Here is a 14357-nt window from a genome sequence, read left to right on the forward strand (position 1 = left end):
TCCTTCCCACTGTCGCCAAAGTGCTGCTCATAGGGGGTCATATGATTGTTGGGTTTTTCTCTGTATCTATGAAGCGCCTTGAGGCGACTTTTGTTGTGATTTGGCGCTATATAAATAAAATTGAATTGAATTGAATTCACATTTGTATTTCATGGTGAAAAACCCCAGACTTCTGTTCCCCATGTGTTCCTACAGACGCTGGTGACTCAGTATGGTGGAGTGGAGGCATTGATCCATGCTGTGCTTCGTGCTGGCGAGAAGGAGGATGTTGCTGAACCTGCGGTCTGCGCCCTGCGGCATCTCACCTCCCGCCACCAAGATGCCGAGCTAGCCCAGAATGCCGTGCGTCTGCACTATGGTGTCCCAGCTATTGTTAAACTACTGGGCCAGCCCCACTACTGGCCTGTAGTAAAGGTAAGGACAGACAGTGATGTATACTATTAGAGATAACATGCATTGGAGCTGGTAACTAAATTAGCCTCTGTGGGTCAAAAGAATTGGAAGAAAGGAAAGAAAAGGACGGGAACAGAAAGGAAAAGAGAAAAGCACCTTTGATACTTAACCAACCCTTCATTGGTCCAGCTTTCCATTCATAAAACTTCATGTTACTGCATATGTTGAACGCATTCATGATGTTCAACATATTAAAACGAAAGCCAGCCTGAGGCAGGTAAGCCAAGGGTATTGCAGTGTCTCCTCAGCATAGCAGAAAATGCAACAGCTTCCTTCCTTTTTGGATTTATATGTGCCGTGTCTTTTTGTATCAACAGTCCCTTGCACCATTGTCCTCTGGAGAGCTGCACTACATATCTTTATGAGAGGTTTACACAGGGTCCTTCTCCACCCCTAGTAATGACCTTTATCCCAACACAAAAAACTACCTCCTGGATATGGGCCAAACATGCTTTGGCCCATGCTGGCTTGCTTGTGGTTTCCTCTGGTATAAAGAAGTAGAATGGCAAGCACAGCTTTTAGCTTTCAACATAGTCTTTTACAGAACATATTCCCAGTTTGTATTCAGGAGTCACCCCCTCTACTTTTAAGATTAGGCTTAAAACTTTCCTTTTTGATAAAGCTTATAGTAAGGATTGGATCACGTGACCCTGAGCCATGCATTAATTAGCTGCAATAGGCCTAGGCTGCTGGGGGCTTTCCATGATGCTGGAGTGTTTCTTCTTCACCTCTTTTCACTCTCAGTTTATACATCACTCTGCATTTCATCATTAGTTAACTTTCATCTCTGGCTCTCTTCCCCAGTGTTTTTTTTTCACTGTTTCCCTCCACTTAACCTCATTCCAGAGTCTAGTTCTTCCAGAAATTGCTTCCCATTGCTGCCAAATGCTTGCTCCTAAGCTACAGGAGGTAGAGCAGGTCCCAGCTGGTAATGGTAAAACCATCATATTTTACATTTTGGCCAGTGGACCTTTGTGGAAGAAACTGAAGCATCAGTACATCAGTATATGTTGACAAGTTCACTGTGCTTTTAATTGCTTCTGGAAAAGTTCAACCTGTGAGACCCAAAGGCAAGCAGAGGAAATTGCTTTTCCAAGTCACTATGCAAGAAGATGGAGCAGGATTGATACATAAATGAAGTCTGGAGGGAATAATGGACAATGTGGGTAAGGATGTTGTTGTAGAAAGCTAGTTGGCCCTTCATCTGATCATTTAAACCCTGGAGAAATACTCCTTGTAATGCATTATCTGGCCAGCTCGCTGTGGCGGCCACAGTTTGAAACTTAACTAAGAACTCAGCTATGCTGCGGATGCCCTGTCATAGATCAAACAATCTTTTAGCTAAACTGCCCTCAGATATAGGTGAGCAAATTTCTTTCTCAGCTCATTCATATGGGAAGGTAGAAATGGAATGATAAATGAAAAAACCTCAGCCCACGCCAGCGCTTTTCCCCTGATTGCATTGGACAGCTTAGTGGCATCATTAGGGAAAGAGCAGGACGAGCAACCCAAAGCTAGCGCACATTGTAACAAAAAACCCCAGCTAGGTGAGTTCTCCAACTCCTTTTAGATTTCCCGTAGCCTGTGGGTTCGCATCAGCAGCAGGAAACAGGTGAATAGCAATAGGTTGCAGACCAGCTCCTGAGATCTGAGTAATGAGCAGAACATGCTACGTTCAGTACGTTCAGTTTGGTGGGTGTGTGGGTGTGCAAAGAGTCTGACAGTTTAGTGGCCCGGCTAAGTTTAAAATGTGTAACAGACTACGAGTCGCTGGTACCTCTCGTTAACAAACACAGCTTGGACAATGTGCCACTATGGTACCAACATCTTCTCATGAGGCTCCTGGGATTCAGTCCAGTATTGGAGCATGTCCTGGGAAATACTCTTATCATTGCAGACACCCTGTCACATAGCCCGTAGCTAACACTTTCACAGAGACTGGAACACACAGTGATGTGGCATGCTATGTTGCTAGTGGTAGATTCCTGTGTCCACCAGCAAATCAGAATGGCAACAGAGCCAACACGGAACTGCAGTCTTTCATGAAACTCCCCAAAACAGCATAGACTTAACACATAAGCAAAGTACTGTCATATACTGGGTTGCCTGTGTCGAGCGGGTGGGCGTTGCGGCTTTACGCCACCATGACATGCTTTGCGGCAGGGCTGTCTATGTGCAGTTCTTCTCTTAGCTGCCACACCCATTGTTGTGCTGTTATAACCCATGCTGGATACACCTTCAATAAAGCAGCATCATAAGAAAGCTACCGAGTGCTCATTCTACATGATGTCAGAAGTGACCCGGACCATCGCCGGAATAACGCCATAAGGGAGAAAACAACAGAATGGCTAAGTTTAATCCCCCGTCAAGCTTCCCTTTCGATAAGCCGGCGGAATGGCCCGACTGGAAACAGCGTTTCGAGCGCTACAGGATCGCAACGAAACTCCACAAAGACGAAGGACAAGTACAGGTGAGCTGCCTAATCTATGTGATGGGAAATGAAGCAGAGAACATTTACAAGTCACTCACCTTCGCCGCCAATGAAAGTCGTGACGACTTCGCTGTCGTAATGAGGAAGTTCGACGAGTATTTTTTCCCACAGAGGAACATTATACATGAGAGAGCATGTTTTCACCAGCGTGTCCAGCGGCCAGGCGAAACGGCAGAGAGTTTTATCCGAGCCCTGTATGACCTCTCAGAGCACTGTGTGTTTGGTGCATGTAAAGAGGAAAATATCCGCGATCGTATTGTGGTCGGGATACAAGACAAGGACCTCTCCCGCAGGCTACAGCTGATGAAGGACCTCACGTTGGCGCAAACGACCCAGATCGTCAGACAGTCAGAGGAGGTCGCAGCGCAGGTCAGCTTGCAGGGAGATGCGGGAGGCTCAGTACAGGAGGAGAGCTGTTATGTCTCGGCTACTTAAAGGCCACAATGAGTTATGAAGGCAAAGACTACCTATCCAAGGTGTATGTGGTTCGTGGACGCAGAGTTAGCAACCTTCTCAGCCGCTCCTTGTCAGTGCAGATGAACCTGGTGAGAAGAATTGATGAAGCAACGATCACACCCACCAGGAACCAACCACTTTACGGTGAACACGGAACACTAAAAACTGAGCCAGTCAAAATTCAGTTAAGGGACGATGCTGTGCCATACGCGGTGCATACGGCATGCCGTGTGCCTTTCCCCATGCTGCAGAAAGTGAAGGAGGAACTACAAAGAATGGAGAACCATGGTGTCATTGAGAGGGTGACCCAACCTACCGAATGGTGTGCCCCAATGGTGCCTGTCTTGAAGAAGAACACAGCAAGGGCCAGGATCTGCGTCGATCTGACAAAACTGAATAAGTCTGTCAAAAGAGAGCGCTATATCTTGCCTACCCCTGAGGAAACCATGTCCAGGTTGAGTGGGGCAACGGTCTTCTCCTCGCTGGATGCAGCCAGTGGATTTTGGCAGCTCCCATTGCATCACGAGAGTTGCAAACTAACGACATTCATCACACCATTTGGCAGGTATTGCCAAATAGGCTGCCCTTTGGGATAACAAGTGCACCAGAGATCTTTCAGCAAAAGATGTTGGAGACCTTAGAGGGGCTAGAAGGTGTGGAGGTCTTTATGGATGACATCCTGGTCTATGGGGCCACCATGGAACAACACGACACCCGACTTGAGAAGGTGATGCAGCGCATTGAGTTAGCCGGATTGAAGCTCTCAAGGAGAGAAGTGCTCCTTCAGACAGAGCCAGCTTCGCTTCCTAGGGCACCTGATCAACTATTCTGGGGTCAGGCCAGACCCTGAGAAAGTGAACGCCATTCTTCAGCTGCCGTCACCAGAAAATGTGCAAGAGCTTAAACGGATCCTAGGAATGGTTAATTACGTGGGCAGATATATTCCTGCTCTTGCCACAGTATGCCAGCCACTGTACGAGTTGCTTAAAAGCAAAAACAGTTGGACCTGAGGTCACCCACAGCAGGCAGCCCTCGAGAACATTAAGAGAGCGCTTACATCAGCACCTGTTCTTGCCTTCTATGATGTCAACAGACTCACAGCCGTATCTGCTGATGCCAGTAGCTGCGGGCTTGGGGCTTGTGCTGCTTCAGCTTCATGGTGCAGAGTGGAAACCTGTTGCCTACTGCTCTAGACGCCTCACGGAGGCTGAAACACGCTACGCACAAATCGAAAAGGAGTGTTTGGCAAGTGTTTGGGCCTGTGAGAAGTTTGATAAGTATCTATGTGGCTTAGATCGCTTCAGGCTTGAGACCGACCATAGACCTTTGGTGCCCCTGGTCAATAGCCGGGACCTTGACAATGTTCCATTGAGGTGTCAACGCCTCCTGATGAGGCTCATGAGGTACAAGCCGGAGGCCGTCTATGTCCCTGGCAAAACGCTTGTCATCGCCGATACGTTGTCATGGAGTCCACAGACTCGGGCTGAGGATGACACTAGCACTCACAGTGAAGTGGACTGCTACATAGCCACCGTGTTACAGGGCATTCCAGCATCCCCAAGCCGAATGGAAAGCATTAAAGCAGCCACTGCAACGGATGTTGAACTACAGACTGTCATCACGTACATACGCAGGGGTTGGCCTGCATACGGAGCTAGTGTGCCATTGAACATTAAAGCGTACATGAAAGTGAAAAACGAGCTATCAGAGGCTGACGGCCTGGTTATATGAGGCTGCAGAATTGTCATTCCAAAGTCACAGAGAACAGCCATTCTACACAAACTACATGAAGGGCACTAAGGCCTCACCAAGTGCAGGGATAGGGCTAATTCATCTGTGTGGTGGCCGGGGCTCTCCACTGAGCTAAAGAATGCAGTGCTGCAGTGCCACACATGTCTGGCACAGAGGCCAACATAGACAAGGGAGCCGCTCATCTCCACACCTTTGCCGGATCGTCCATGGCAAAGGATAGCCCTGGATCTCTGTGAACACAAGCGGAATAATTACCTTGTTGTGTCGGACTACTACTCACGTTTTCTGGAAATACTGCACCTACCAGTGGCCAAGTTGTTCAGAAACTGAAGTCGACCTTTGCTAGGTTTGGGATCCCTGACGAGGTGGTGAGTGACAATGGCCCTCAGTTCTCCAGCTCTGAGTTCCAGGCCTTCGCGCGAGAGATGGATTTTGCCCACAGAATGTCTAGTCCCCACCACCCACAGGGAAATGGTCACGCGGAGAGGGCAGTACAGACTGCAAAGAAAATCCTCTGGCACAATGACCCACTGATAGTACTAATGTGCTTTAGGTCTACTCCCTGTACCACTACAGGCTTCAGCCCAGCGGAACTTATTATGGGGAGGAAGATCAGGACAACCCTGCCTACCTTGGAGAAGAATCTTCAACCTAAATGGCCCAACAAAAGAGAGGTTAAACGAAGGGATGCTGGTCAGAAGGCCAAGCAGGCGTTCTACTACGACCGCCGCCATGGTACTAAGCCCCTACCTCCACTCCATCCAGGGGATGCTGTCCTAACTAAGCTGGACCAGGAGAAGGCTTGGGCAACGCCGGCCATCATCTCCAAGGAGAGCGTCTCTCCGACATCCTATCTCGTTGCCACACCCCAAGGTGCGGTGCTGCGATGGAACCGCCGCCATGTCCGCCTCGAACCATCTCCACGGGCTATGCCACAGCCCCTTCCAACACCCACTGTGGACACTGAGGAGCTGCCTTCTCAGTGCGCTGGTGCGTCCACTCCAGAGACCCCACCTTTGGCCCCTAGTCTGGCCCCAACGCTTGCACCCACTCACGCCGACGTACCAGATCAGTTACGCACAAGGTGCGGCCGGGTACGCAAGCCAGTCAAGAGGCTGGATCTGTAGACACTGGGGTAATGGGAGAGAAGGAAGGACCGGGGAGTGGGAATGCTGTATTGTTGCTGTTTTGCACTTGTGTTTTGAGCTGCAACCAATACTGCTGCTACCTGGTTGAGTTAATTACCTTAAAGGTTTACCATGTTTAATAAGTCCTGTTTTGTGGACACTGCCCTTCAGGCCGACAGTAAGCCAATTGTGCCCGGGTCCTTAAGAGAACCACCCAGAGGCTATTATAGTGTCACATGTTATCATTGTGTCGTTGCTGTTCTATTTGGGGTTTGTTATTGGAAATAACATGAAAAGGGGGGGAGATGTCATATACTGGGTTGCCTGTGTCGAGCGGGTGGGCGTTGCGGCTTTACGCCACCATGACATGCTTTGCGGCAGGGCTGTCTATGTGCAGTTCTTCTCTTAGCTGCCACACCCGTTGTTGTGCTGTTATAACCCATGCTGGATACACCTTCAATAAAGCAGCATCATAAGAAAGCTACCGAGTGGTCATTCTACAAGTACCAGTGGAAGTGAGTGCTTTTGTTTTGTTCAAGTGAAATCAGAGCCGTCTGAATGTGATGGACATGTCCTAAGTAGCGCCAAGGTCAGTATGAGTTGAAATCATTCATCATTTCATGAGACACAATGGCCTGACTAAATGCAGAGACATATCCACGGCCTTATTGAGCAATAGGACTACTCCCTGCTCAACCACAAGTGTTAGCTCAGCACAAGCGAATAGAATAGCTACTTTATTCTCATTTATAACACACACCAGTTAGTGCACATCAGAATGTGATTTTGTGCATTGATTTGCCATCTGAGTAATACAATATAAATAAATTAATCTAAATCTAAAAGTAAAAAATCTAAAAAAGAAATTAAATATATATGTAAGTATATAAAAGGAGGTCATGGTTGATGGCAGCAGTTGTCCCAGAAGAGGGCGTCTCTTCAAGGTCCATCACAACACAGCAAAGGACTCTGCTATGTCTGAATTGTCGTCACCTGCAACCTGGGCAGATACCCCAGGCCTGCAGCAACTGATGAGAATACAATGACTGAGACTCTGACAAAACAGCTATATCAGAGACTGTCACTCAGAGTGGGACTTCTATCATGACCAGTGTTGGTCAAGTTACTTGAAAAAAGTAATCAGTAACTAATTACTGATTACTTCCCCCAAAAAGTAATCCTGTTACTTTACTGATTAGTTATTTTCAAAAGTAATTAATTACTTAGTTACTTAGTTACTTTTTAAAAACATGATTTACAACCTGAATAGGTGATAAAGCGATAGATCTTTCAGACCAATTCTACTTTTTCTGCATAATCCATCATACAAATTTTTTTTTGCAATAGTAATCCCTTACTTTACTCGTTACTTGAAAAAAGTAATCAGATTACGCGTTACTGTAACGCGTTACTGCCCATCTCTGATCATGACACCACTTTATAAACAGCTTGTGATCAGATCTGGATGCCTGTAGACTGGTGCTGCACCTCTGGAATGAGAGAAGCAGAAGGAAGACAAAAGTGAGTTGAAAAATAAAATGTTTTTTATTTGTTATTATTTTTTAACCTGTCCTGTCCAGCAGTTGCAGCAAGCAGAATTATGGTCTGAATTCTTTGTAGTGTCAGACATATGTGCTTTCCCAAGACAAGCACCATACACTCTGTGTACACTTTTATTTATTTACTGTATTTTATTATTTATATTATTGTGTAGTGGATAGCAGATGGGGATAAAGGCCAGATTGGCAAAAAATAAGAAGAAAGTGAGAAATAGGAAAAAGAGAGAGAAAAGAATGGAGGTGGGGGGAAAGTCGAGGGTGAAGTAAACAGACATGCTGGGTCTCCATCTGCTGCCTTGTAATAAAGTGCACTCAAATGATGTATAGCACCAGAAAGACAAATTATAGAGCGCTACACAAGCAGATATACAATTTTGGTGTGTGTGTGTGTGTGTGTGTGTGTGTGAGAGAGAGAGAGAATTTGTCATAGAATGTAATATGGACAGGCATACAAGACCACATAACATGCATATCGTTCTCAGTGGAATTGCCCGTGCAGTGGGTGCATATTTTTGTGTCTGCAAGACCCATTAGGAACATCCTTTGTCCTGTATCGTGTATTCTGTGGAGATTTTTGTATTGTATGAGTTGTAAGTTGGGGTTCTAAGTCATTTTGAAAGTACTTAAACATTTGTGTCTAGAAGTTTTGATCTGGATTGATGGAAAGATTTCACTCCCACTTTGTGGTTTGGAGGGAGAATTATTGATTTCTAATAATAACTTATACATTTTGATAACAACTTAGGGGTGCTGAAATTTAAAAACTCTGTTACCCTAGTAGGTATTTCCAAAGTTCAGTTCACTGAGATTCACTGTCTTCACTGTCTAGAAATTTTGGTTTGATCATTTTTGAAACATGTAGCAATCTTTAGATAAGAAATAGGAATGAAAATTTGGTAGTCCATAAAAATGGACTGTAATACTGTACTGCTATGGTAGCCAACGTTTCAAATGGTCAGAGGGCCCGGTGGCGCCAGTGTCCGGCAGCCTCGCCTCTGTCAGTGCGCCCCAGGGCAGCTGTGGCTACAACGTAGCTGCCATCACCAGTGTGTGAATGTGTGTGTGAATGGGTGGATGACTGAATGTAGTGTAAAGTGCTTTGGGGTCCTTAGGGACTGAGTAAAGCGCTATACAAATGCAGGCCATTTACCAAATGCAGGTTTGACAGGTTTGTAAGTGTACACTTTATATAGATATAGATAGATATTTTAAGCCAAAATAAAAGAGAAGAAAAGAGAGATGATGGGAGAGATTAAAGCAAAGAAAAGATGCGAGAGGTAAAGAACAGAGAAGGAGCACAGGAGTGGTAAGAAAAAAGGTTAAGGATGTAAATGACACCCCTCTTTACATAGTGTCAGGTTGAGTTTTTGATAGACATAGGGTAATAGTACTACCACCACCTTTGTAGCTACACCACAAGCAAACACACACATCATGACATACACCTCCCATTACCCACTTCCCTAAAATAGTTCATCTGTGACAACTCCTAGTGGTGCATAATGTCCCTGGGAAGACAGACAGATGGATAAGAGAAAGAGAGACACTAAAAGCTCGAGCAAGAAGGCTGTTTGCTTTGTTTCTTAGTGAGGAAAAGACAAAGGGAAGGATTGATTCTTAAAAAGTGGGAGAGAGAGCACTCATTGTACCAGGGTCCTATTTACTGAAGTAAAAATTAAAAAGAAAGACAATTTAAAAGCCTGCAAGGTGATTCATCAGTGAACAGAGGTGCACAAGAACAACATATTGATAATCCACTTGGTATTTGCAGAGGCCTTTTGCCTGCATAATAATTGCAGTAATCATTCAGTAAACTGGTAACTTTGGTAAAACTACCTGTTCAGTTTAGTTTAGTTATTATAATTATATACATGCACTGTATTTAGCAGGAAGATCTTCACCTTCTTTTAGAATCCTGAATATAACACAGTTCAGTAATGCAACCTCTTCATGTTGCTTCTTTTTGTCTGAACAGCAATAGTATACACAGCATAGCAACATGCATTAGACATTGCTGTGTTGTACTATGTAAGACTAATATTATTCCAATCTAGACTTCCCTGCTGTTTTGAGCTTACATTGTACTTATTGTTTTTCACATTATTGTTTCACTCCAGCACGGTGGCACGGTGGTTAGCACTGTTGCCTCACAGCAAGAAGGTCCTGAGTTCAATTCCACCATCAGGCCGGGGTCTTTCTGTGTGGAGTTTGCATGTTCTCCCCGTGTTTGCGTGGGTTCTCTCCGGGTACTCCGGCTTCCTCCCACCGTCCAAAGACATGCAGCTTGTGGGGATAGGTTAATTGGATAATCCAAATTGTCACTAGGTGTGAATGTGCGAGTGAGTGTGAATGGTTGTCTGTCCTTGTGTGTTAGCCCTGCAACAGACTGGCGACCTGTCCAGGGTGTACCCTGCCTCTCGCCCTATGACAGCTGGGATAGGCTCCAGCGCCCCCCGCGACCCTGAAAAGGATAAGCGGAAGTGAATGGATGGATGGATGGATGGATGTTTCACTCCACAGGTAGAGCAGGTCATCTACTGATTGGAAGGTTGGTAGTTCGATCCCCGGCTACCCCTAGATATCCCCAAGGATATCCTGCCAAATATCTATGGGCAAGATACTAACCCCCAGTTGCTCTCTGATGCATCCATTTGAATATGAATGTGTATGAATGGTAGTTAGAAAGCACTTAAAAGCATAGAAGACAGTGCTTGTGTGAATGTGGATGTGGCATGTTGTATAGAGTACTCCAGGAGAGTAGAAAAGCGCTTTATATAAGAATCAGTCCATTTACCATTAAACTGAAACACACACATTTCATCACAAGGTGACTATTTGTGTTAAAAAAAAGCTCTATTGTGACTCTGTTTATATTCTCATTGCAGAATCTTTAAGGTTTTTTGTTCTATATATAAATAAATCATTTCAAACACCCATAGTGTGTGGCTACAACCGTAGCTTGCCTCCACCAGTGTATGAATGTGAGAGTGAATGAACAGTGGTATTGTAAAGCGCTTTGGGTGCCTTGAAAAGCGCTATATAAATCCAATCCATTATTATTATTATTATTATTATAGAGTTTAAACCTCAATCAAGTGTTAAAGACCCGTGTCCTATGTCAGTTGTTTTTTTCTTGGTACAAAGACCAGAACTACACCAAACTACACTGCTTTGTTGGTCCATGCCCCACTTCTCTACCAAATTACATTAAATTTGGCCATCTATTTTCTTTGTTTTTTGTTTTGTTTCTTTATTTGTTAGTTTTATGTATCCCCTTGACAGGCTAAACACACTGACATTTCTAAGCCCATTTCTTAGCTAAGTACTTTTCTTGATATAAAAATAAATGTAAGTTACTGTTGAAGCAGATACCAATAAGAAAATTCTGGAACAATAAAAATAGTTGTTTAAATATCACATCCAAAAGAAAATGAATTTATTAATTAATAATTATATCATAATTATATGGTTCTCAGCCATATGGAATGTGGTCAATGCAGTGAGCTAAACTGATGCCACTATTTTCCCTCTCCTAGTTACCATGCAACTGTACTTCTGCAGTCCGAAGGACATTCTGATGTCGTTGCTGTAGATCCCAGTGGTATGGACCAGTGAATCGATGTGATTCACTCATGGCATACAGCTTGATGTAGAGGAGGTGGCTGACAATTGCTCCAGTAGCCAAGTTGTTAATTTGGCTGTGGGGGTTCAGACCTATAACAGCAGCGGGGACAGAGCATCTTCTTGGTAAATCCCGCATTTGATAGTAATTTGTGCTGTTGGCCTTCAGTTAGTCTCTAATGTTGTTTGCCACATCCCCATTGAATTCCTGATGTATGGTCTTGGGGTCCTGTTGATCTTGTACAGTTATCCCAGGATTCCTGAGCAGCTAGGAAAACAGGATGGTTGAGTAAGGGTGCAGAGAAAGCCCCCAGCAAACTACCATCCAATTGACATCTGTAATTATTTTTCCACACCTACTGAGGAACTATGATTATTGGCAATTATGTTTTAAGACATGTGAAGCTATAGACACTAGACACCATAGTGAACTGTTCTCCACGGGCCAAAGCAACTTCTTGCGTTGCAACTTCTTATCTGGTGCGCGTCTTTTATTTTGACAGCGAATACGCACCTGCAGACCACTTATTTGCACCCCTGACTATAGTTCACATTGGTAGTAAGGACACCCAGTTACGCCGATAGCAGGTTAGCAAAATTAAAATAAAATTGGTCTGTAATTTTGTCAAAACAGTGTCTGCGGTCCCCTCCCCAACTGGACCAGGAGTGGCATGTTTAGCTGCATGTTCTCCTGAAATTGCTGGCTGTTTGAGTGGTGTCTAAGAAATTATGTGGGCTTTATAGTTAATGGGGAAACCTTTGGGGAAAATGTGGTTTTCCTAGGAGCAACTGCATCCATCCCACTTTGGATAGTCACATTTTGGGAGGTTTAAAAAATTTGGCCAGCTTTCTGTAAATGAGCGCTGCTTCATCTAGTCTTGAGACCAGCCTGTATGCAGCTTCTCTTCTTGTGTTATCCCCCCAAAATCCAATCCCCTTAAAGACTGTGTCTGCACCAGACCACCAAAAATGAAAACCAGCCAAACCAACTAGTAACATACTTAATAATGATGGGTCGACGACACATTTCTTATCTTTTCACATTCCTACTGCCACACACAGATACTAGTCTGCCAAGGTCGAAGAACTCACTTTTCTTTCATTTACCAGTTGTTTATACACATATGCTTAGGCATTTAATCATTAGTAATTAATATTCTCTGTCTATCTTTCACTGCGTGTCTTTTGCCTTGTCTCTAGTGCTTGCTAGTAGATGGTCCTCTGATTGTTAAAGTTTTCTCTGTCTTCTCTGTATTATTGTAGGCAGTGTTGGTCAAGTTACTTGAAAAAAGTAATTAGTAACTAATTACTGATTACTTCTCCAAAAAAGTAATCCCATTACTTTACTGATTACTTATTTTCAAAAGTAATTAGTTACTAAGTTACTTTTTAAAACATGATATACAACCTGAATACGTAATAAAGCAATAGACCTTTCAACCCATTTCTATTTTTTCTGCATAGTCCGTCATATAAAGTGCAATCAAATGAAAAAGTCTCTTTTTAAAAATTGTTTTTTTAGTTTTAATCTTTTAACTTAATGCCCATTGCATCAAGCAAAAATTAAATTATATGCAACTGTCTTTGACTTGAAAAAAATTGTTTAACATTTAAACCTATTTCCTGTATATTCCAGCATATTAAATAAAATAATTTTTGTGTTTACACTCACTCTTAGATGCACAACCCGTTCTCACTCCCAAAGCGTAACATTTTACGCTAGGTGACAAATCGTCACCATATTACGTTTTCGGCTACCCACCACGTTCCTAAATGACGACCTCGGAAAAAAGAGGAAATATGAGAACCGTCTGGACTCCATCTACACATGTTCGCTCTTTTTCTTCAAATCGCTTAGAAACACGCTATTTAACATCATTAAAGTCCTGGTTAAGATCAGGAATAAGGTTATGGTCAGGGCTAGGGATAAGGTTAGGTTTAGGGCTGGAATACAGGGCTGGAACGTCTATTACCGCGGGAGCGTCATTGCACTGGATTCCAGCCATAGCCCGCCGCGTACCATAAGAACGCCGAAGGTCTCCTTTCGCGTTCCTCAGGAACGCCGCGGGACGTGACAAAACGTCGACATGTTACGCCTCGGGAGTGAGAATGGGCTGAGATGCAAGTAAAACACAGCAGAAAATAAATGTTACTGTTGACGTGGTACTGCCCATAGTGTCTATGGCCCATACCATAGACACTATGGTACGGTTGCACCTCAATGATACCCTAGTCCTGTCAATTCAATGCAATTAAATTTTAGTTACATATTGCCAAATCACAACAACAGTTGCGTCAAGGCACTTTAGACTGTGAGGTAAAGATCCTACAAAAATATGTAATAATTTTTCATTAGGATCCTAAAAACCTCAAACAAGTACCATGCAATCTACTGAGAACCATTCTGAGTTGCTGAATCGCTGACACTGCAACTTTCCTTCCTGGTTGGTGATCGCCTCTCCATAAAAGCAAATAATTGGGCATCATTACATTCCACAACTTCCTCTGGCAGGGAATCCTCTCCACAAGTCTGATGTTGCTACCTGCATGTGTCTCTGTAGGCACATAATCATGTTCTTCTCACAAAACCTTCATCATCTTCTTCCTGTCTTTTTCCCCAAACAATTTTATACCAGGAGATTCTATTTTTAGAAACACTCCCTTTCTTAAATGCAGTCATATGCTGTTTCCCAGGCGTCAGGGGCCATCTCCTGGATAAGCTCCCCAGCCTTCGCCAATGACTTCCATTCAAACAGGAGTCCTGTTTGAGCTTCCTTTAATGGTTGTTAACTTTAAAGTTGATTAAAAGTCAAAAATACAAATCTTACAAGTGTAGATCTTCTTTTACTGTATGCCTTTGGATTGAACCTGAGGTCCATAAGTCGTCTCTGATTGTCT

The 14357-nt window shown here is 43.9% G+C and overlaps 1 protein-coding gene across 2 annotated transcripts in view; it reads left to right on the plus strand.

Moving 5' to 3' along the window:
• Window positions 1-14357, plus strand: part of jupb (junction plakoglobin b) — a 116706-nt gene that overhangs the window by 82462 nt on the left and 19887 nt on the right. For both annotated transcript variants that reach the window (XM_040005011.1, XM_040005009.1), the window contains exon 11: window positions 196-414. In XM_040005011.1, coding sequence (XP_039860945.1) covers window positions 196-414 — 219 coding nt within the window. The remainder of the gene's footprint in view (window positions 1-195; window positions 415-14357) is intronic.

Source organism: Simochromis diagramma, unplaced genomic scaffold (genome assembly GCF_900408965.1).
Source record: "Simochromis diagramma unplaced genomic scaffold, fSimDia1.1 OVJJ01000494.1, whole genome shotgun sequence".
In the NCBI taxonomy this organism is placed as follows: Eukaryota; Metazoa; Chordata; class Actinopteri; order Cichliformes; family Cichlidae; genus Simochromis; species Simochromis diagramma.